The 24,947-nt window shown below is 36.6% G+C and overlaps 1 protein-coding gene across 1 annotated transcript in view; it reads left to right on the top strand.

Moving 5' to 3' along the window:
• LOC763563 overlaps positions 1-18,280 on the top strand; it is a 58,105-nt gene extending 39,825 nt beyond the window's left edge. The window contains exons 11-17 of the mRNA XM_030999061.1: positions 325-459; positions 1,102-1,226; positions 7,015-7,125; positions 7,468-7,566; positions 9,867-10,028; positions 14,812-15,285; positions 16,630-18,280. Of these exons, the coding sequence (XP_030854921.1) occupies positions 325-459; positions 1,102-1,226; positions 7,015-7,125; positions 7,468-7,566; positions 9,867-10,028; positions 14,812-15,285; positions 16,630-16,707 (1,184 nt within the window). The 3' untranslated portion in view covers positions 16,708-18,280. The remainder of the gene's footprint in view (positions 1-324; positions 460-1,101; positions 1,227-7,014; positions 7,126-7,467; positions 7,567-9,866; positions 10,029-14,811; positions 15,286-16,629) is intronic.
• The last annotated feature ends 6,667 nt before the right edge of the window (positions 18,281-24,947 follow it).

Raw genomic sequence — 24,947 nt, 5'->3', positions numbered from 1 at the left:
CAATTAATACTAGTTTCAAGTTTCTGTAGCCAATGATTTTGTCTACAAAGTTTGTGTAGATTGACCCAATGGGATTTGTGTATGCAGGAAAAATATTTGATAACAAATACCATGAAAACCCCTTCTTATTTCTGAACAAGTCATTTCAAGAAACAAAGAATTAATTTTGCTCGGCCATATATAGAAGTGTTGATCATAGAGATGCAGAATACCATGGAAGTGATAATATTTCTGTGTCAGTTTGAAAAAAGTATCAATTACCAGTCTATGATTTCTCATGAAAGGATTTTTCTTTCTCCAAAATATTTTATTTCTTCTGCTTAGACTGCTTCAAACCTGACCTGCAAGCTTTTTTCTGTGGATGTACCAAGCCCTGTGAACCTTCCCACATCATCCACTTGATGCTGTTCTTGAAGGAGAACTTCAAGGGATGTGCGATGACTGCTCCAAACAGGCTAGGTGAGCATGCTGTCTCCAACACAGGTTGCATATTGTGAGGAGGTTGAGGAAGAAAACAATTGCTAGAGCCCTGACTTTTTGTCTGATTACATTCCTTATAATTTTGCTTACTCTTTATCAAGTCATGTGGCAGCTTACATCACAATAAAAGTATTCAGAAGATTTTTTTCCACATAAATCAAATATTACAACTTTATATATTTGTCATTTATGTCGCAGTACTTCATTTTTCACTATTTCATTACATAAATTCCGTCTTGACTGTTTACAGAATTCTTCTAATTTTTAACCTTCATTTTATTTATCCCATCCTGAACAATAGGTTTTTATTTATTAATTGACATACATTTTTATATATAGCAGTGAAGATTTAACTGTTTGTTAGAAGTTCGTCAAATCCTGTAGTCAGGAAAATAGCCAAACAATCCAAAATCAATGCTTAAGAAGCAGTAAAAGGTTTGTTGGGGATGACGGCGTGATATTGTGATGGCAACATATTGTTTATTTTTTTACATTTTTTTTTTCAACTCATCTCATTTTCTTTTTATGCAGCAAGCACATGTGCACAATTTGTTTTCACCCTCTTTTGGTTTCACTCTCTCTCTCTCTCTCCACTTTCCATGACTTCCGCCTCCTCCCTAGCTCTGTTGAATCGGGTGCGGCAGGAGTTTCCTCGCATCTGTGCCCAACAACTCTCCAGGATCCAGAAGATTATTCATGACACATTAGCCAAGCTTCTCGGTTCATCTCGACCAGCCAGGAAAGATGTGAGTTGATCAGAGATAATGGAAACGAGCAGATTACTCTGCATTGGGGTTAGGTTTTCCAGCTTTAAGGGTGATGACGGTAGAGCGGATATTTTTAATGCCCTGTAAAGCAATCCAGACAGGACCATCGTACCAAGAGTTAAGCTGCAATCTTAGTAATGGAGATAAAATTAGGGATCCTTATTTCTCTCTCAAGCGCGATGCAATTGATCCATATCCTGAACCTTATTAGGTGGCATTCACACATGAAGACAGAGCCGGATATTAATGTAGGCAGGGCAATTTGGTACGTGGAAAACTTGAGAGGATTTCAGCAATTTTATTTTATGACTGACAATTTTCATCCCTTTTTTTTTCTTTTTGGTCATCGTGGGATGAAGGATGATGGTCCCTCTGTATGCCAAGGTTATGTGAATCCCAAGATATTGGCAGGCAGTTGCTTCTCTTGGCTTCCTGTTTCCTGGCTGACAATCACAACTTCCGATTCATCATTGTAGACGAGTTCATGGTGGCAGCGGTGGGGATTAGGCACACATAATCAACTTATCCTACATTCACAACTGGTCCAAAGCGTTGCCCAAGCTATGCTGCTTTTTATGCCTCCGCCACCGAAGGTGGTGCCGGAGGCATCATGTTTTCGGGTTGTCCGTCCGTACGTCCGTCCGTCCGTCCGTCCGTACGTCCGTCCGTCCGTACGTCCGTCCGTACGTCCGTCCCGTTTGACCGTTATCACAATATCTCAAGAACCATTTAAGATTTAAACTTAAGACTCGGGAATAGTATTTATTACCATAGGAAGACGATCTGATTAGATTTTGGAGTACGTAGGTCAAAGGTCACAGGTCACAGAGGTCAACTTATGAAATTCCTTGTATTGAGTTTGTTAGCGCGATATCTCAAGAACCAATTGAGATTTAAACTTCAAACTTAAGGATAGTATGTATCACCATAGGAAGACGATCTGATTAGATTTTGGAGCACGTATGTCAAAGGTCAAGGGTCACAGAGGTCAACTTATGAAATTCCATACATTGAGATTGTTATCATGATATCTCAAGAACCACTGGAGATTTAAACTTGAAACTTAGTGATAGTGTGTATCACTATAGGAAAACAATCTGATTAGATTTTGGAGCACGTATGTCAAAGGTCAAGGGTCACAGAGGTCAACTTATGAAATTCCATACATTGAGATTGTTATCATGATATCTCAAGAACCACTGGAGATTTAAACTTCAAACTTAGTGATAGTGTGTATCACTATAGGAAAACAATCTGATTAGATTTTGGAGCACGTAGGTCAAAGGTCAAGGGTCACAGAGGTCAACTTATGAAATTCCATACATTGAGATTGTTATCATGATATCTCAAGAACCACTGGAGATTTAAACTTCAAACTTAGTGATAGTGTGTATCACTATAGGAAAACAATCTGATTAGATTTTGGAGCACGTAGGTCAAAGGTCAAGGGTCACAGAGGTCAACTTATGAAATTCCATACATTGAGATTGTTATCATGATATCTCAAGAACCACTGGAGATGTAAAAACTTCAAACTTAATGATAGTGTGTATCACCATAGGAAGACAATCTGATTAGATTTTGGAGCACGTAGGTCAAAGGTCAAAGGCCACAGCGCACATTATGAATGCAAAAACAGCTTGTGATCGCGTTATCTCAAGAACCGATTGATGGATTCATGCCAAAATTAGGTCATGTTTGTTACTTGCAGAGCTAATGAACTGAGTAGATTCTTGGTTCATAAGGTCAAAGGTCAAAGGTCATGGGCCCATTATGTATGCAAAAATAGCTTGTGAACGCATTCTCATTAGAACTGACAGATGGATTACTATTTAACTCAGAACATCTTGCAGAGCCAATGAACTGAGTAGATTTTATGGTCATGAGGTCAAAGATCAAAGGGTCATATATGTATATGAGAAATTGCTTGTAATCACAATATTCTGAGAACCTGTCAATGGATTACCATTGAACGTGAATTCAATTTTTTTTTTCTGTTTTGGTTTGTAAAATTGCTCTATAACGGAGGCATCATTTTCGACTGCGCGCAGTCGAATTCCATCTAGTTTTGGTATATATTGTTTGTAGGCTCTGATGTGGTAGAAAATGTTGCTGTTTTTTTGCTTTGTTTCAACTTATCCGACATTCACAACTGGTCTGCAGCGTTGCCGAAGGCTGCTTTTTTTGTTTTGCCAGGCTAAGTTCTGGTTTAAGATATTGTTTGTAGGCTCTGATGTGGTAGAAAATGTTGCTGTTGTGTTGCTTTGTTTCAACTTATCCTACATTCAGAGCTGGTCTGCAGCCCCCCCCCCCCCCCCTTTTTTTAAAAACCAGGCTAAGTTGTTAGGTGTGTTACTAGGCTTGGTTGCTGTGGGCCCCCTTTCTTCTTCTTTTTTTTTAAGAGAGAGAGAGAGAGAGAAAGATAGGGGCCAAGTAGTTTTGTAACCCTTGTGTGGTCTGAAACTTTGCTGTTTCAGCTGTGGTCTGATATTCTTCCATTAAGATCACAGAGGGCCTGAAAAACTGATACAGGACTCTGTTGCTGCGAGCCCGACGTGATGTTGCATTAGTCTCAGGTATGGCACAAATGTTGCTGACAAGTTGCTGAATCTCACCTTGCATCACATTATGATCGATGTGGCCTGGTGCATTGGTAGGAAGCTACTGCTTGTCACATTAGCCCACATTCTGATGTGGTTTCACACAGTTGTGGCATGAAATGTTACAATTATATAGCAGCTGCATATCTCTGGCTGAAACCTTTTGCTGCTGGGTCTCTGCGTGTCATTTCCGATGCGTCTTTTTTCTTCTTCTTTTTCTGCCTTGCTGTGGGTTAGACACTGTTCTCTATTTAGTCAGCCCTCTCTCATCTCTGAGATTCCTGTTAGCCGACCAGTATTCAATAAAGTCCTTCTATTATTTACATTTATAAAAGAACCAACAAAAAACAAAAAAATATATATAAATAGTATGTTCATACAAACAGGATGAATATAAACATTTACAAGGAAAAAAAAGATTAATTAGAAGCATGGATGAATATTAATTGCTCAGGTAGACCATTTAGAGGGATTCACACAAACACACCTAGGGGGCGAGAGGAAAGCATATAGGAGAGAGGAGAGAGAGAAAGAGAGACAGACAGAGAGAGAGAGAGAGTGAGAGAAAGAGAAAGAGAAAGATGATGAGAATGAAATCATTTCAATTTGGACTATCACAAGTCTTTGTTTATCAAATTCAAAACAGAGCCCCAATGTCATGATAAGTTCTCAAGTAAGTTATAAAAAAGCTGTAAATATCTAGAATATATAGAGGATGAATAATGAAATGATGAAAAATTTGAGCCAAACATTCCTTTCTGCTGCTAGAGAAGAATGATAAGAAAGTATGTAAATTAAACAGCTTTGTTTCCTTTATTTGTTTTAAGCTTTCAATTCTTTACAAATCAGATTTCAAATAAATGTCTTTGTTGCGGATATTTTCAATCCCTTGAAGATCATGCTGTGACAATATGTTGTTTTTACGGTCATATTACACATATTTATGAAGGTGAGGCTATGACAATTGACATGCAGTTTCAATAGTTGGACAAGCAGAAACAAGAAAGAAGAAACAAAAATCAGTAAATAATGTGGTTTCAAAAGAAATTGATAAATGTGTGCTGAATTCATTGAGGTAAAATAAAATACATTTTATCCAGGTTTGTGCACAATGCAGTCACTTGCATACAGTAGTCCCTTGAAAATGTTGCAAAACACCTTGAAATGAATGAAGATGCATTCAATTACACAGCAATGAAAGTCTTCAATTCAGGTTGACACTTGGACAGGAGAATTAAACATCCCTAGAAGAAGAATGCAGCGGAAGGGGGAATACCCGAGGGGAGGGAGGGGCAATGAAGCTAGCTTCCTCTCTATCTCTCTCACTGGACTACCCTGGTGTGGGTTGTGTCAAGAGGAACAAGACAATTGAAAGCCCCCGACCAATTAGTGGTTACAATGCCCCTCTTCCCTTTAGGGACCAATTACAATAGTAGGAAGTGATTATTGGTCTGAGGCATCTACTGTGATGGGAGATTCAAATTTTTTTTAAAACCTTGATTTACAGTATATTACTACAGTTAAACCAGTATAGAAAGAAAGAGTGCTCTTTCTTGGCAGGTGGTCTCAAATTTTCTTTAAAGACTGTCATTACTACTTGGCGAGAAGGGATTAGACCACACAGCGAGGTCACTGACAGGTGGCTATCTCATTAACTCAGCTCTCAACTAACTTAAGAAAAAAAGGATCATGGGGGACCAACAGGCACCGATTTGGGAAGTTTTCTATATAGAGGGAGCAACTAGCTACAAGTAGGACAGTGGGGCTTTAACAATGGGAAACGCTGGTTTAACAGAAATAAAAAGTTTGGTCTTTATACACAGGTCGTCTTTCCATAAAGGTGGTCACTAAAGCAGGATTAACTTGTTTTATGATTTCAAGATTGCTGATGGTAACAATTACTTGGCAACTCTGGCAAATAGTTGTATTATAGACTGGAATTGCCTTCAGCAAAAAGACTTCAAGAAAATTGTTTATCAATTTGTATACGTCACTTTTATGAAGTTGGTAATTTTCTTACAAAGGGAGATAGCCCGAGAGAAGAGAGGAAGTATGTTATTTTTCAATCATGAGGATGGAAATTGTAAGATATCCTCTGAAATGACTTTGAGGAATACGTTTCTGTCAATTTTGATAATGGTTGTTGATGGATACACAGATCTCCTCCTGGCTTGTGAAATATGAGTCCTTGTCATTATTCTGCACTTTTAAATATAGATTATTAATGTGGTAATCCAACGCTTGCTCTTGCAACAAGTGCTCTGGGCTTTGTTTCATCAAGGATGTAGAGTCAGGATTGCAATTGGGTTTGAAATAGGTTAATGTTCAGGGATAGGGTTAAAGCTAAAGACCAGTTATGGTCATGCGATTGCATTGTGAAAGAAACGTTGTGAAATCGATCAGAAAAGGTTGATCATCTAGCACTGCAAGATTCTGGAATCATCAAAATGATAAGAAATTTGGCCAAGTCTTCATAAAGTTAGAAGCACTGTACACAGAAAGATGTATATGGGACTACACACACATGCGACACGTGCATTTCATATCTCTCAACAGGCGAGAGATACACTAATTTACCAAATATATCAATTAGTAGGCGGTTTCCCGTCAAAATTGTTATCATGTAATATTCAAAACATATTCTTTCACATGATTGGTAATAAGAGCTTCCATTTCATTTTTTGAAATTGGGGCGTTTCCAATACTGGTCTTTACCTTTAAGTAGAGTGTTGGATCTAGGGTTGAAGTTAGGAATTTAGTTGGTGCTGCATATAGACCACAGCAGTTGCCGTAGGACTAAAAAGACTTTTAGGTGTAGAAGGCATCTATATTAGAGTAGCAGTCTTGCAGGTGAATTCTTCACTATCATGTTGCTCGTACATTCCGCTTGTGATCCAATACGAGTTGAGAATGTATAAGATTAACAAAGCTGTGTGGGTTAAAATATTACTTGAATACCTCAAGTTATAATAAAATTTCCTTTTTGTTACTCATTTTGCTTATATATGCAGGTATAGACATGATAATGCAGTCATACCAGTAGAAGTTATGGAATTAAAATCTGGCTGAGCCCTGTTTGTCTTTTGTGTTATAGTATGTAGCTATGTAATGTATATTTTAAAAATAAATGAATCAAATTGTTTATATAAACTTTGTCATTGTTACAGAGAGCAGCCATCATGAAATCTGCTGTGCCCTCAATCAAGTCATCTCTACATAAAATCATTAGCCACAGTACAAATGATGCATTTAGACGGAGGTGCTTGGATGCTGTGCAGGTACATGTACAATGATGATGATGATAATCATGATGCTAAATAAATGAATGATATAATTAATATGTATGTAATTTAATTTATATACCCGGTAATGCCTTTTCCAGAAAATACAAGGCACTGTCTCTAAGTCTAAGGAAAATTGAGAAAAATTATAGAGCTTCTGTCCTAACTCATACAAATGAATATAATCTTGATACATAGCCATTATACAAATTATTACTTTAGACTGTGTTGCATGGGTGCTATGCAAGACTAATGATTAAGGTGGACTTTTATATATATATATCACCAGATGAGTGTGTGATTATTTCTTGATTCTTTCTCATGTTATGTTCCATTCAGGCCTCCAACTGCCTTGAATTGACTGACAGACTCTCCAGACATCTCAATGCATTGTGTGAGAGACAGACCCCTGGTCACCAAGGGAATGATCATTCTCAGGTCAGTTCTACAACCTATAATTTCAGATATGCTTAACCTGTTGCATAAAACTTCCAATGGTGGTAACTTTATCATCAATGGCAACTACCATGGTAACGGGGCTCAACAGCCAATCAAAATCAAGGTTTCCATGGTAGTTACCATTTGGTCAATACTACAACCTACAATTCCAGACAATGACTTGGGTCCATAGTAGTTACCATCAATGGTAAGTTTTGTGCAACTATGCCCTGATTTTTGTTCTACCTTTTTTCTAGTGACATGTTTGCACAATTTTCTTTTTTAAATCCAGAATGCTTTTACGTACATTCAATGTATGAAAAGAAAGAGCAACAGTTTCATGAAATTTAAGTCCATCTTTATTACAGTACGTTGTGTAGTACATTTATAAGGACAATGTAACTGAAAATAAGGACGAATGTATCTAAATTTGCAATGCAGTACAATAGCTAAATGTTTACGCAACCAACCATCGATGTTAATTAATGATGTTTAGTCAAATCAAAGATATGACATCTCTTTGATAATCCATCATTTTTGTAATTACTTCCTTATGATTTCAAGGAAAGGAAGAGATACGGTAGATGACATCATATCATCTTCTTCCTGTTTCATAACCATTACGTCAAAAGAAAATGTTTATGCAACCACTGATGCTTATTGAGTAATTACGTGTACTGTGGTTTTTTATAGTTCATAGAATTAGTAAACGAGGACAGGTCATTTATCTAAATCTTGAAAAGGTACTTTCTAGAAAAAAGGAAGGAACTTCAATTGTCAAATTTACCGGAATCAAGTTCAGTCATTCCTGGCATGATCTTGAGAACCTTATGCCAAGGAATCTGCTTTTTAAAGCATTACTTGAATCATTACTTCCTTACTACTTCCTTATTACGTAAAAGAAATGAGGAAATATGGCATAAGGCAGATGACATCATATCGTATTCTTCCTTTTTCATAACCATTACGTCAAAAGCAAATGTTTATTGAGTAATTACATGTACTGTGGGTTTTAATAGTTGATAGTATTAGTAAATGGTGACAGATCATTCATCCAATATTATTTAAAAGGTACTTTCTGGAAACAAGGAAGGAACTTGAATTGTCCAGTTTACCGGAATCAAATTTAGTCATTCCTGGCATGATCTTCGGAACTTTATGGCAGAGAATCTGCTTTTTAAAGCAAACTTGAATCATCTGCCCTAATTAAAACTCGGTCAAATCAAAGACATGACAACGAATTGATAATCCGTTATTTTTGTAATCACTTCCTTATGACGTAAAAGAAATGAGGAAATATGGTGTAAGGCAGATGACATCATTTCATCTTCTTCCTGTTTCATAACCAATACGTCAAAAGCAATTACGTAATGATGAAGATGATTGCAGCAATGTATTTTTATGATTATGACAACTTTCCTGGAAATTGGCCCAACATGCAACTTTTTTTCTTCAAATATATGATTGAGGAACATGTTTATGATAAGTTTGTATTTGACATTGAAATTATGCTGATGCAGATATAGTGAAATCTGTGAGTCTTTTCAAAAGCGACTTTCATCGGAAGTTGGTTGCAATTCACCTGCATCATAATTTGAAAGACATGTACTCATTCGTGTGTGCATTTCTGGAAATATGAATTGAATAAAGATGGCATATTATACATTAAATATCAGCTGCTATCCTTTTTTCGATGAAAGGGATGAAACAATGGTATTTAGTGCCTTTTTTTCCTTCCAAACTAAGCATTTATCTAGAGCAACATCCAGTTTAAGCTGTAGATAAAATAATCATTGTTTGACCAGTCATTATAATCAATATTAGAATGTGTACCTTACCAAATAGTAGTAACTAAATGCTTTGGAAATATTTTGTTCTCCTTTTGTGCTCACCCCTGACCCCCACCCTCAAATTTTAGTTGACCTTTTTTTGTTGAAAATTTATGGAAAAACAAACAAAGCACACACACACGCACACACACACATAAAAAAAGATCTATTTCAGTTTGTGTATCCTGATACGTATTTCTTCCTTAAAAAGCTTGTATCTATATTCTAACTTCGACAGTATTGCACCTGTTGATTTTAATCCATTTTAGGACTACTACACTGAGGATGTCTTTCCTCTTCGCGTAATTTTTTATCACTTTAGGATACTCCCTTTATTATCGAGTTTGAATCACTCTCAGTACAGCATCAAATTTCACAATGTGTGTTTAGTTAATGTATACGTGCCTCTGCTGTATTAAGACTTTGGTTTAATGGTTAAATCTTGGCCCCTTTGAACCGTCCATCCCACAGAGTGCAGTCGACAGCCAGCGCCAATTTCCTTGTGAGGGTGATGATGAGGATGGGGGCAGGGTCCCATCGGATGACTCCAATCTTGCCTCCTCCTCCTCTGCCTTCTCCTCTTGGATGCCCCATCACCAAGAAACTGCTGCTCGAGATACGCTCTTGACAGAGGTAAGGATGCAATATAGCTTAAACCCCTTCTTTGCCTCAAAGCTTCATTCATGCATGGTGCAGAAAACTGCCTTGCAAAAACTGCTAGGGCATTTTTTTTTTAACACCTACGTTACAGAGTATCAGTTAAAGCTTTTGTTGCATGCATATATTTTAAAATCCCCACATGCTATTGATTTACACTTGAATTTCGATTAGCTGCAGTAGTTTTTAGGTGGTATACCGCATTGTTTTTGAATGAGGGATAGGTCATTGGTTCAAGACCTGGGAAATATTTTTTTAATTTTGTTTTGTACGACTGATTTTTGTTATGAGGGGGTGTGATGAATGGACCATACATGAAAACAAACCCAAATATTGTTTGCTAAGAGCCAGTGTAATAGTTAATACCTTTCTGGCTCCCGGCAAAAGAAACGTATGTTGAAGGGGGGGGGGGGGGGGTGGTTACCCAACAAGGAAATGCCAGATGGGATTATGGGGCCAAAGAGTTTCAGTGTACAAGACAATTATCATGAATTAACTTCCATATTATATGTCAAATGTAGCGGTTAATTCTTTCTTTCATTTTCAAGAGAAAACTTAGTAATTTGGAATGTAGTTTGCATGTACTTGTTTCTGTTTCGGAAGTGTGGAATCGCTTTTGTTCGTCCAAACGTATTCGGTGGGAATTCCCAGCCATTATCTTTGAAGTGTCAACCTCGATGAATAGTATTTGCAAGTCATCTATCAACTTCCCTATTAAAGTCCTATTTCCATTGGTCAGTTTTCTGTCATATTAATGGATGACCAGCTATACATACCCAATGTACAATAGCTATAAAGGTTTTTCATTGAGAAGTGAAGTAAATAAGCAGTGAAGTTTGATCATAAATTTTGAATCATAAAACTTGATTCAATCTCCAACTTTGATATCCTTGATATCCTTGACGCTCTTGTTTTGAGATGCATGAACAATGTTTTTTTGTTGTTAAGAGGTCTGATTCAAGATCAGTCACTGGATCGTATCACCATTGTTATGTTTGACATAGGAAGTAGCAAAGAATGATTTGATTATTTTGGTCACAACAACAGCTTCTTTTTGTGTTCAATCTGAGTTGACAATACCTCAGGAAATATTAAATCAAAGTGGGGAGCGGGAGCCAATTTTGGTGATAAATTCATAGTTTAGTTTGATATGATTTGAAATGTGTTGTATCAATATCTCTTGTGTTCACTCTGTGTTTCAAACTTTTCTGTCAAAGTTGATAATGTGTTAGTATGGTAAATGAAATAAATTTGTACATGTACAATATTTTGTTGTTTTAACATGCCAATTACCTTGTAGAATTGGAATTAATCATTTGTTTGCTTTGCTGGTAAATACACGTATTGTTTAATAACTTTTTTTCTAGTGTTCAATGATATTCGAGATTATGAATTTGACCTTTTAATGTATTTACATTTAAAAGACTCACCTTTTTTGCGGGGGGGGGGGGGGGGCCTGTTTAAAGATAGGATGAAGAAAAACAAATATCTAGGAAATCTGGAAAAAGACACAGAAAAGAAAAAAATACGTAAAAGAGCTCTCATAATGAAAAAAAAGCATCACATATTTTAAATCTTTATTGGAAATGTGCCTTTTACAACAGCAAGCTCTGAAAAGCTCTAGTGAACTAAAGCATTTCCTTTTTTTGCACTGGGCCTGTATTGCAACCTGCTTGTAATAACTCCCTTGAACCAAGTTCAATTTTTTCAAAGCCAAAATATTTGCCAGTCCCACGTAGGAAGGTGGATTTGCCAACTCACCTGGTGCCAGATTTACCTGTTTGTTAATTCAGTAATAAGCTGTTGTGCAGTTTATTGCCAAAGCCATGCCCCTCTAATTCCAGTCTGTCACTGGTTTCCATTCTTCACTCACTTCTCACATTAGGAAGCAAAGTAACTGTTGTTGTTTCCAGCTTCCTGTTTACAAGTTACTTGAGGGAAAAACATTGTTATAAATTGACAGGAATTTCAAATTTCAAATTTTCAACATTTGAAATGTATATTTTTGTAGAAATTATAAACTTTATCCAATGAAAGATATGGGATTTGCATATTTGTCATTAAAAAAAATTATGCATTTTTGGAAAATATCTTGCCTAGTAACAAGGACTCAAAGATACATTGATTTTTTTTTCTTTTTAATTGAGTCCATATTGTTGAATTTTAAATTTTGCAACATAAAAGGATGTTATTTTTCCTCAGTAAAATGCTTTTGATATTTGCCTAGAAAGATACATGGAAAACAGTGATTTTGCTGTTGCCTTTTAATGTAGCATAGCCAGTGTGAAGATTTTAAAGCTTACTTTCCAGTGAATACTCATTGAAATAGTCCATGATGTATACTTTAAAAAAAACAATGTACTTAAATGGTCCAACATTTGTGCTATCTCTTCTCCAGTGATGTTTAGTTGGTAATATTCTAGATAAAAAATGGAAAGAGGAAAAGAAACTCCTTAATTAGATTGGCTTTCACAGACCTTAGTAGTGCCTGTAGGCCCTCATACTTTTCCCACATTAAAATGGTAGATAATGAATAAATCCTTCAACAAAAGGTGAAAGAAACAAGAATAATATGGAACAAATGAACACTCATCAAAATGCTGTTTGGATACACCGCCTTCTGGAAAATTTATTAACACCCCATGACCATCCAAAGTGCTTGCATAACATGTCGTTCATCTTGTCACCCCACCCCTCCCCATTCTCCCTCCATCCTGCCCTTAGCTCTGTCTACCTTCCATGGAAGCCATAGCATTGCAGTCATAACAGACGAGCTTTATGAATGATTTCCTTGCACAACAAATTAAAACAGCGCTCTGTAATTAGCTTATTTTCTTGTTAGGCGGGATGTACTCACTTAACTCACCTAGGCGCTCCAAGCTCTTTTTTTGCTTAACCCTCCTAGCCCACATGCAACCTGTGCTTCTTACCCGTGCCAAAACTGTGCAGAGCAGCCAGGACTGCATGCCTGTAGCCATAGCAAACAGCCTGGTGTGAATCACCATCGCTATTACTCTGTCCAGTCAAACTACTGATGAGAAAGCCACTAGAAATCACAAATGCAGTTGATTCTGCGCATAATACATTCTACATATATGGAACAGACATGGTTAAAAGTAGTAAGCTGCTATAATATGCACCCCCAAATTCCTACCTTGTTTGTCTTGGGGATGAAGAATTGTTTTTAAAAAAATGGGTAGAAGTATTGTGGTCTAGTGGATAAGTCATCCGACTGTATGCCACAAGGTATGGGTTCAAATCCCAGCCTGGCCATTTGTAAAAAGCTAAAACCTTTGTTTCGTCAAGAGTAAGTTACCGGTAAGAAGAACAAAATTTATAAATGATTTAGATCAACTAATGCGTGCCTGAAACTTTTCTTATTGTAATACACATCATATATTCATACATTATTTATACAGTGCATATTTTTCTTTAAGTTGTGTTCGTGTCCATGTTAATTCATATGGGAGATAAACAGGATCTAATTACTGTCAATTACTTGTAAACCATGGATTTTATAATTAGAGTAAAGGTTTGCTGTACATGTAATTGTGATAAATAATGGAAGTGCTGACCATTACCACCAAGGGCCATATGATCACCACTTTGCTGGGCCCCAAACTATTCTATCATACGTGTCAATTCATTGGCATTACACTTTACATAGAAATAATATTGTCCTGAATCAAAGGAAAACATAAACTCCATGAAAATCATAAAAGTGAGAAGAGCCTGCTATTCTGCCTGATGTATGAATATGTAAAAAAAACAATATAATCTAGCTACTTTTTTAAAATCATAATTTGATATATGTACTTGTAATACTTTAATGGTAAATAAAGATGGGGAAAAGTACTGTATACTATTAAAACCTCTTTGATAAGAATTTGGTAAGAATTGTATTTTTTCAAACTGAGTTGTTAAACGATATTTATTAAAATTAATTGCAGTAGAATAATGTCACAGTTGACGTTCATTTCATCCTTGAAACTGAAAGGAAATGAAAAAGAGATTCGTCCTCCAGTTAATCTCTTTATATGGTTAATTAGGTTTGTGTTTTGTATTGGAAGAAGACGTACAAAATAATATAAGAGGAAATAAGATAAGAGGTATTTAAAAAAAGATTGTTTATTCTTTCGCACGAATGCTTGTCACATCTTCTAACCTTCTCAGGTACCTATCACGTAGATTATGGAGAAGCTCTCTTGACAAAGACCTTACGATTGTATATATCGCTTCTTTCCTGTTTTTGAACATTTAACTCCCCCCTCCATTCCCCACTGGTCTATGAATCTGTTGAAGAATCGTCTTAATTGCCCCTCTCACTGAGGGATGAGTGGGAGATTGTACCCGTAGTTGCTTTGATACGTCATACATCAATTGTGTGATGATATGTCATAAATCATTTTTTTTTTTTTTTTGGGGGGGGGGGGGGGGTAGTTTTGAGAGTCTATTGTTCATGTATAACAAATTCATAAATTTACAAGAAATCTGAATATTTGGAAATGTCCCTTTAGCTTACCCGGTTACCGGTATGCTGTAATGTGATTTTGTGTGCTTAGAGCCCCAAATTCACTATGGTAGCTCATACTTATACTATGATTTAATGCCCTTCTTATTTTTCATGATGAGATATGAATATACTGTAGCCTTAATTGCTTCTCAAACAATTCCATCATGAATGATAAGATTTAAACATTTAGATACCTCTGATTCCAGCTTCCATCTTTGTTTTCTGTTTCACATTGCAATTTTCTAGGAGAGTGAAGAGGATGCAGACTTTGATCTCCTGGATGAGACAAGACTTCAACATTGCGATTCCATGGAAGTGAACCAAGACGACATTCCTGCGCTCTGTTCAGTGCCCCGCCCTTCATCATGTCCTCAACGTAACCAGGACCAATCATCCCCCTTCGTGTCAACCCTACCAGTCAATCCATCCTCGACGCTACCCTCCTTGTCTGCATCAAGTCGGCTTCTTCCTTCATCATCTGCACAAGCGAAAAAACAAGCTAGACCTTCAGCATCAAACCAGTCGACTTCATGCTCATCTTCATCGCTACCACCAGGTTCTTCATCCCATGTTCAGCCATGTGAGGGTATCCCTTACCATGGTAACATGACTGCAGATGGGATGGATGCTTCATCAGGGAGACCTGATGCAGGGCCAGCCCATGGTGATGAGCAGAAGAGGAACAAGGTCCAAGACAATGATGTGCAGATGATGCAAGAGGTTAGTAGAAGAAAGAATGGGTTGGTTTACAATAGAGTGATCCTGATTGTCAGGGGTTCAAACGATTGTTTAAAAAAAATCTTTTTATCTTCCTTCAGCCATCCATATTTAAACCGAAAATGACTGAATACTTGCATAAAGGTCTGTATGTAAAGGAAACTTGTAGAATAATCATGTTTGGAATAATCAAAACAACTTCTTATCCCTCCAGATTCACCCATGTTATGCAGACCAATGCAAGCCTCTCCAGCTTTATAAAACTTTTATGATTTTACCTTCTTTCTGATTATTTTTATTTTTTAATATTTTTTTATATTTTTTACAGTAGGTAGGCAACCATACCAATATAAGTGTTATCCATATTCGTCAAATTGTGAATGAAATTTTCAACAACAAAAAAACATACCAAAAAAAAGGAGATTGTCCCACCTAGTAAATGCTTTTGAAACTATTGTTCTTAAATCCTGTTTTGTAACTTCCATCAGAGTAAAAAAACAAAAATTGTGATTAGCACAAGTTATAAAAGCAAATGATCTTTGTTTGAATGCGACTCATTTATCCCTCGGCCACCATCAAATATCAAAAGAGAGACCACAAACTAAGCTTCTAACATCAACCCAGTCTTGAACCCAGGACCTTCTGGTCACTATACCACTGATCTTTAAAGTCTTTGACACCGTATCACATAGTCTTGAGGATTGCATGTGGAAGATCTTTGTTCCAATTTTAAGAGTAGTGACTCATCTATTCCTGTGCCACCATCAAATGTCAAAAGGGAGACCACATACTAAGACTCTAGCTCAAGACTTTATTATCTCTAAGGGGAAGGCTGCCAACAAGGAAATAAACCAAATTGCTTTTTATTTAAAAAGAGGAGAAAGGTTGGAAACTTCTTCTACATTGACCTTATCAAAAATGTTTATTTCTTGGGAATCTTTTCCGATGGATCATTAAGTTTTTGAAACCTGTAAGGCAGTCAGAATAAGGTTTGGCATAGTGTTGGTTCCAAAGTTAAAGTTCAGAATGTATCAATCCAATATAGTTTTTAATTTGACATCGCTTTTCTGTTAGAACCTCTGTGATTCTTTTTTTTTCTTCTCACAATAGAAAGTTCATTCCAATAGAGTAATTATGACAGAGGATGGGGATGTTTTGAAAATCTTTAAAATCAATCTTAAATGTTCTCGTTGATTTTAGCACATTTAAATCAAGTAGATTGTTCTCAATTGATAAAATACCCCTTGGGACATGAGTCGTACCTGTAATAAAGCAACAGCATTGTCCTCTCACACTGTCTGTACACTCACTGTATGTAAGACCATTTGTCTCTTGTTTGATTGACAGAGCCTGTCTGGCGAGCTGGGTAACGACTGGTTTGAGACGCTGATGGATCATGATGACTGGATGAGTAATGAGATCTGATGGGACGGATAGCAGACACCTTGACAGACCCACGGTGTGTGTCAATCAACTTCCACAGACATCTTTTAGTCATTGCCGAATCTTCTGTGTATGGCAATCGGCTGCTGCTGAAGACATATTTTTTAGTCATTCCATCTCCGCTGGGTCTCGGCACCTGCACAATAGACAGATTCGGACTAGCCGTAGAGAAAATGGGAAAAGGTATTCCACTCCACCCCCCCCCCCCCCCCCCTTGACGGCTCTCTTCACTGTGTACAGTTAGCACTTTCCAAATAAATCTTGAAGTCATTCACTTGTTAGATCTGTTTTCGTTAGACTCGGACAAGAAGGATGGCTAAAAGGCCAGTGGGATAGTAACCTGAAAACCATCATGCTGTATCTCTGTACAGCATTGAGCTTCCAAAGACATCTGGTAAGTTATGCCTAGTTTTGCTAGGTCTTAGCACAGAAGACTCGAGACATGGAGGTACAGGATAGATAATAGGCTAGATGACCAGGGCCCTGTTTCACAAAACTTGATATCGATAACAAGTTACAAGCTACTGTGACAAGCTTCTGATTCATGGCATCTGATTGGCTGAGAGCTAATTTGTCATAGAAATTTAGCATTTTGTTAAAGATGAAAAGTTTTATGAAACAGGACCCAGTATCCTGGAAACCCTCTTTTAATCATTCACTCGATGGGTCACCGTTCAGGAGTCAGCTTCTTCTGGAGACATCTTTTAGTCATCCCCTTGCTGCTGGGTCTATGTCCAACAGACCCGTCCAAGAGGGATGGCTCAAAGGCCAAATACACAGTATCCTGGACACCATCTTTCTGGATCTCTGTACATCAAGCAGTCTGCATCTGAAGCCATTTTCAGTCATTCCCTCGCGGGGTTCTGTACAAGAGACCCAAGACATGGAGAAATGGATGAGCAAACAAAAATGCCAGTGGAGCAGAAGTCTGAAAATCATCTTTCAGTCATTCCCTTGTTGGGTCTCTGTACAGCAATCAGCTTCCAAAGACATCTTTCAATCATACACTCCTCGTTGGGTCTCTGCTCAACAGATTCGAACAAGGAGGGATGGATGAAAGGGTAGTAGTCTGGAAAGTATTCTTAATATCCCAGTCACATCAATGAGACAAAATTACATTACGCCCAAATGCAAAGATTCTGTCAGTTATCTGTAGGTATGAATTCAGTTTTGGGGGTCGATAATTATTATCTTTTTCTCAGGTATACAAAATTGAATTAAATTGTAGTGAGAAATCTTTTTGATTGAAACTGTGTTGTTCATTTACTGTTGTTGGTTAATGTTTGTGCCATGATAGTTTTGCAGTCCACCAAATTTTGATCTTCCTAGAATGCAAATAAAAAATATTTCGTATCCAATATTGGAAATTGATTGTGTGATTGTGTCTGGGTGTTTTTCCTTTGTCTAGTTGTTGTACAGTATCTTTGAAACGTATATTTTAATATGAAATCATAATATATTTAGAAATAAAATGTGTATGTCATTTGAATATTGGACACTTCCTATTTATTTGTTATACGAATAAACATGTGGATGACTCACAATGATAAATCTATTTTCTGTCTCATACGAAATGCATACTGTTGTGTTTATGATTGTGATGATAAAGGTCTATTGTCCATGTGTATGATATCGTGTGGGGTGGTGGTGGTGGTGACTCAGATTTACACATTATATGTCAATCATTTGTTTCCAGAAGCATTCAATGTCACCAGCTTAACCGGGACCTGTTGGTGCGAATATGTTCCAGATGTCATGCGCATGTCTGCATCTAATTAGAAACAGATACGTGGATCCATATTTAAAGAGTTTACAAATCTGTCTGCACAGATGTATTGTCATGACGAATTGGGTACTATCGAAATGAAAAACAGGTTTTGATTATTGTTCACTTGTTTGATGTTTAAAGGTACTATGTCCCATTTGCAGGCCAAAAAAATGAAAAGGTTAAATTCCAATGGCATTTGAAAGATGATACTAATTTAGAACTCCCCTTAAAAAAATGGGGCTTGAAAATGTCTTTAAGTGGGAAAATAACGACTATTAGTTGTCAATTCGACTTAGGAGCTATAGAGCCAATAAGTAATAGTCTTGATTTTCAGACCATTGTACCGCATGGTTGTACGTTTTATGCTGCGCAAAGATGCAATCAGTTTAATTTTGGCCATTACAAGAAGTGGGTTATTGATGTAGACAAATCCTTTACAGCTCATTTTATGTATGTTATTACCAAAGAAGAAGAAAAAGCCAGTCAGTCACTCAATACTGACAAAAGTGTCTGACAGTGAAGTCTAGCAAGTAAACTGGTTTCCTTGCATAATTTGAATATTATGACACTGCTAACGTTTAAATTTCACAGATAGGACATACATGACATATTCATAATTCCTGCAGAGTTCTACAGAATTTGAGGTTGGCTGCAAAAGGGACATAGTATCTTAAGAGACAGAAATTGGCATTTCCACTACCAGTTAGGCAGTTACTTATCTCCTCATCTTCTACTTGAGAGGATACAAAGTTGAACAGGGATTATAAACTGCCAATTTATGGGAACATTGTTTTATTTGTGACTGAAATATGTAATGTGTATTCTTTTGTACAGAATAAAGTTTACCAGAGTATGGCACTGTTTTCATCAAAATATGAATGGTAAAAACGTTGTTTGTAATGTATAGCAATGCTGATTGTTCAGAGTATAACATTGGTATGCATCAACACAAATGTGGAATGGAAAAGTGGAACTGAGCTTTTTGTAACGTACATGTATGGCTCTTGAGAATTTGTGTATGTGTCTGTAGTATGGTGTATGAAAAGTTACTAGCATGATATGTGAATTGTGGAGTGAAGTACAATAATCCGAAATGTAAACAGATAGTGAATGATCGCATTTTGTTAACCTTCCTTATTATATAAATGAGTTCTACTTCTTCAATTTGAGGACTCAGATGTCATGTTTTATTGTTAAATCATTTTACGTGAAGTTATCTTTTTGTGATTGGATATATTTGAATGGAAATTAATCAATTTCATCTAATATTTACATAAGAAAGCAAGCTTTCACATGTAAATAAGAACCTCTCAGACCAATGGATGTACATGTAAGTCCTATCTGAGGGTGTTGGTAACTTTGGATTAATACATTACCAAAAGACACATACACTAGCGCATCACCTTTTCTTTTTGATCAGTTTCTCCCTTGTTTTACCCCTGAGCCATGCCGTAATGCCTCCTTTATTGTAAAGATTGCCTATTTCATGGGTAAAAAGTGTTTTGAATTTGTTGATACATCGCTAATTTTACAATTTGTTGCTACATTGCTAGATCAGTTCCTCCGAGATTGTAGTGTCTGGTGTTATCGTGCAACAAAGCTGGGCACAAGTTGCTCAGAAATGCTGCTCAAGAATATTCCTTTCTTTTTGTTTTAAGATTTGGAATCAAAAGTTAATGTGCCAAACCCAGAAATATTAGACTTTGTCCCTGATGCAATACCTTGGTTAAATCTAGTGTGTATGCTTCATATGTCTTCCTTCCTTTGTTTGCTTTTAGTTCCATGGCATATTAAGTTCTATTTCTGCCAGCTAGCTCCAGACCTCAAGGGTTAGTCAACTGTCTCCATCCTAGCCGTAACTAATGTCTTCAACTGTTATGATGTTCAGTTATTTACATTGCCCTACTTCCTTATTTCCTTCCTATCTTCTGGTACTTATTTATGTAACTTGAATATTTGGAGTTCATGGGATTTTCGCCTCTTTTTTTTTTTTTGTCACTTACATCATTTTTTGTGGTTGAAATTTTGGTTTCATCTTGACATTTTTATCACATGTTTCATTCTCTTTCCTTTTATAACTCTTGTGTTATATTTGTATGCTTTATTGATTGTTTGGACATCCTTATCACTTACCTGCTTCTGCTGTTACCTTTTCTTTCTGTTTCTTTTTATAAATTTGTTTTCTTTCAGTTTCCCTGTCTCCATCCTTTTCGCCTCTTCTTCACCATTTGCTGTTGACTCTGTTTCTTGTTTCTCTTAAATATTAATATCACTTTTCAATATTATCCATCCCATTTGTGACTCTCTACATTTATCTCTTCCCCCCCCCCCCCCCCCCCCTCTCTCTCTCTCTCTCTCTCTCTCTGTCTCTCTCTTTAAATATCTTGTTCTGTATTCCTCTCTTCGTTCCTCACTTGGTCCTTCTCATTCTCTTTCTCCCCTCTTTCTCCTCCCCTCTCTCTCTCTCTCTCTCTCACTCATTCTCTCTCTCACCTTGTCTCAGCTGGTCTAATCTTCCTGTCGGTCTGCCTTCTACATTCGCTTCCTCCTCGTTTCCGCTCCCCCCCCCCCCCCCCCCCCCCCCCCCCCCATCTCTCCAAATGTGGGATAGATCCATCACCGGCTTGCTTTGTATGTCTTCCCTCATTACTTTGCCATCACACCCGTCTCAGAACCTCTCCATACACATGGCTTCTACTCTATACGCCGAGTTCTGTCCCTAAGACCTCTTTCACACATGAAATATAAGATTGTTCTTAGTTGGGTCAATCTTAAGTCAGTGTAGACTCATTTCCTATTTGCTGGATTACCTCTTTGAGATAGTCCAGTGGTATTAGCTAGGATGAAAAGTAAACTTTAATTAATAACTTGAGCAACATTTAAAGATTATTTAGAGACTACAACCCATCAACAGATTACTGGGTCTAACAATTTCATTTACAAGTAAATTTCAAGAGGTTAGGAGGTATATATGTACCGGTCAATCACCCCTCGGCCAGTATGATTGTTATTTTTATGTTTTGCTAGTTATGGTACATTTCCTAGAGTGTGCTGACTCGTTGTATCAAATGAAACCAAAACTTTTTAAAACATATACTCAAGTGTTCTTCTGGATCACTCATTAATAAATAAGAGGACTACTCCTATAATTATGGTGCTCTGAATGAGGAGTGAACTAAAACCAGGGAGTATCCAAACTCACTGCTATTTATTGAAAACCAACCATTTGTCTGAACATGTCAATGACCGTTTGCCTTTCATCTCGGGGTCAGGTAAATAGACCACAGTCCAGTCGGTAGCTCCGTCACTACCAATCCCTCCATCGGCCCTAGCTGTCTGACACCCAAAAAAGAAAATGATTGATGCCATGGACCTTGCCGGGCATGTTAGGAAATTATTTCAACGTGAAGACTAAATTACGAGTTGACCTTTTCGAGCAGACTTCCTCCCGGTGTCAATTATTCATTGTTCAAAGTCATGTTGATAGAGGATGCAAAGTTTTTTTGAATGGCTGCTGTTTGCTGTTTTTTAAACAGCAGCCAAAGAAATGTTATTGATTACTCTATTTTTGTGTGTTATTTGTTTGCCAAGGTTGGATATTTCGTCGCTGTTTTCACGAAGTGACGGTAGTGGAAAAAAATTGCATTCACTTTGCGTTACGATTTTCCTCACTACCGTCAGTTTGTGAAAATAGGGACGATTTGTATACACTTGTACAGCTTCATGTCTGTCAGTTTTTGTCAAACTGAGATTAGTTTTGGTTGAAGGTTAAAGAAAGCTTCCACATTCAAAATATGGCATGTTGGTAGATTTTAAATTTATATTGCTTTACTAAGAATATGGAAAGAAAAAATGCTTGTAATGTATCTGTAACCATGTAACAAATATATGCTTTATTTTTGTTTAAATCAGTTTTCTTACAGTTCGTGCCCAGCAGTGGGTGGAGCAAGCATACACCCCACCCTGCCCAGGAAAGATCCCCTCCCCCCCTTTTATCAATATGTGGATATGCCACTGATCCAATGTCAAAAGTCATATTAAGAAAGAAATAAAGTGTACTCTGTCATTTTTATGCAAATGCAAATATATATATATATATATATATATATATATATATATATATATACATAAATACAAAGAGAGAGAGAGAGAGAGAGAGAAGGCTTTACAAGTTGTGATGTCAATTCCTAAGTTTTTTGTTTTTGCTTGAAATCCTCTTTGCTAGCATATGACCCAAGGAATACAATGAAAAACAATAATAGTCAATTGTGATTATTCTCTCCACTAAGAGATTTTAAAAAAACTTTTAAAAAACAGTTTACAACAAAAAAATATCATGTATTTATCAACCAATGTCAAAAGAATCTGAGAAAACGATGTTGGACAACTATGCATAGGCCGCAGTACATGCCTTTCAACTTGGCATATGGCTTGCATCTAGTTAATTCCATGATGAACTCTTGAAAAAAGAGGGCCAATGGGATGTCATTAATCATGGCCTAAGATAGTATAAGGTCCATTTGCACAAGTTTAATGCCCTCCCTTAATATTTAGAGTAATTAGATGTGGCTCTTTGATGTATATGTATGTGGGAAGGGGAGCTAACTAAATTGTTACAGTATGACGTAGGGGGAAACCAATTCCTTTATATATATATATATATATACCGGGTATATAGTTTTTAATTCGACATCGCTTTTCTGTTAGATCCTCTGTGATTCTTCTTTTTTCTAACAAGCTTAATTAACAACCAAAATACTTAAAGGTGTGCTATAACCCATGTTTGTACATTTTAAGAATGTGTGATTAGACTTTCATTTGCTGCTATCATTTCTTCTGAATATGTTCAGAGCCAGGTAGTGTGCTATCTTTGTGTTAAAGTATAGGAGTTAATAACGCCATCTGGCTTCAACAGAGCTTTTGAAGATGTAGCCCTTAACATGAAATATATTAAACATCTCGGGTTGGTCCTTGTTTTTTCTTACCTTTATTCTCTGGAAGTGAAATAATATATGTACAGTAAACAAATAAATTATTCATACCCCTTGTAAATTTGATGGGTTTTTTGTTGTTGAAAACTCTGGAATGAACGGTGGACTGGTTGAATTTTAGAGCCTTAGTTGACTTCTTTTAGACATAAGCTTTCACATATCACATTCTCGTGAAGCATAAATCAGGACAAATAATATTTTCATGTACTTAGATAGAAAAGTACAAAACTGGATTAGGTTATGAATAACTTAGTTGTTATTTGTTTGTCTAATTTCTCTCAAATAAATAATTGTCCTTAATGCTACGGTCACAAAGATTTGTACGAGCGATAATTTCGTACGAATCTCTGTTTTTCCATTGTCTTCCCGAATTTCCGTTGTCTGAAAATCATTCGTACGGCGTTCGTAGCAGTTCTTAATGGCATTTGTGACCGAGGCTTAAAATTACATCTGTTTTTTTCTTCAAAATAGGTCAATGGTAAAACTAAGATGAGAATTCCCTAGTAAGTATTGTCTGCCCTGAGGTGTTTGGTAATGAACTTTATTTTTTTCACTTTTCAGATTGGATAAAAACTTGTCCATTTTTCAGTCAAATTGTTGATTGAAAACCTGATTTTTAAGCCGTTTGGACTGGGTGAAATGACCATATTTATTTACCATTTTGTCATTTAAAAAAAATATGTTTAGTTGCTCTTTCACTACTTCAACTTCTAATCAAAGAACACGCAATATAATGATGTAACCATTTCAATGCAGGCATAAAGCATTTATCGGGTAATGCCAAAATCTAAATTATTAGAGAGAAAACCACAGGATTTATCCATCATATCCTGTGAAATTGGTTGCAAAACATGTCCTGCAGACTGAAATTGAATTTGGGAATGGGGAGGGTGCGGATTATTTCAACAGACTTCAACTGTTAACATCTACGCGATATTACCAGCGATATTACTGGAATAATACTTTTATGGCCAAAACAGACATAAAACTTTATTGTGATATCATGGTGCCCTTGAAAAGAAATTTTATGGTGTGTTTATATCTGAGAAAAATTAAATTCATTTGCCACAAGGTTTGGGGTGGCCTATATTTGTTTGATCTATTTCTATGTCTCTAGTCGAGCTAGAACTGAACGTCTTTTTTTTTCTGGTTACTTTTCCACCCGCTAGATCTCTACTTCTTGTCATCCACATGTTGGGAGAAGAGTAGATAAAATGTGTAAATATGTACTGGTAGACTGGAAATAGAAATGAAATGGAGGAGTGCACCTTTTGAGACAAACAAAAAAAAATCTTCTTGTCTGAAACTTGTTGAGTTTAAATTGAACTGCTGTTACTCTTCCACCCCATATATATGTTATCAATTATATGTTTCAGTCACATATGTTAAAGATACAATGGGAGGGAGGGGTTAAATAGTGGTGTTTTGTTGTATGGTTAAGCTGAAATTGTCACTTAAAGATA

Source organism: Strongylocentrotus purpuratus, unplaced genomic scaffold, assembly GCF_000002235.5.
Source record: "Strongylocentrotus purpuratus isolate Spur 01 unplaced genomic scaffold, Spur_5.0 spur5_scaffold_5, whole genome shotgun sequence".
Taxonomy (NCBI): Eukaryota; Metazoa; Echinodermata; class Echinoidea; order Camarodonta; family Strongylocentrotidae; genus Strongylocentrotus; species Strongylocentrotus purpuratus.
The sequence above is the reverse complement of the archived record's forward strand: the minus strand, read 5'-3'. Positions and strand labels throughout refer to the sequence as shown.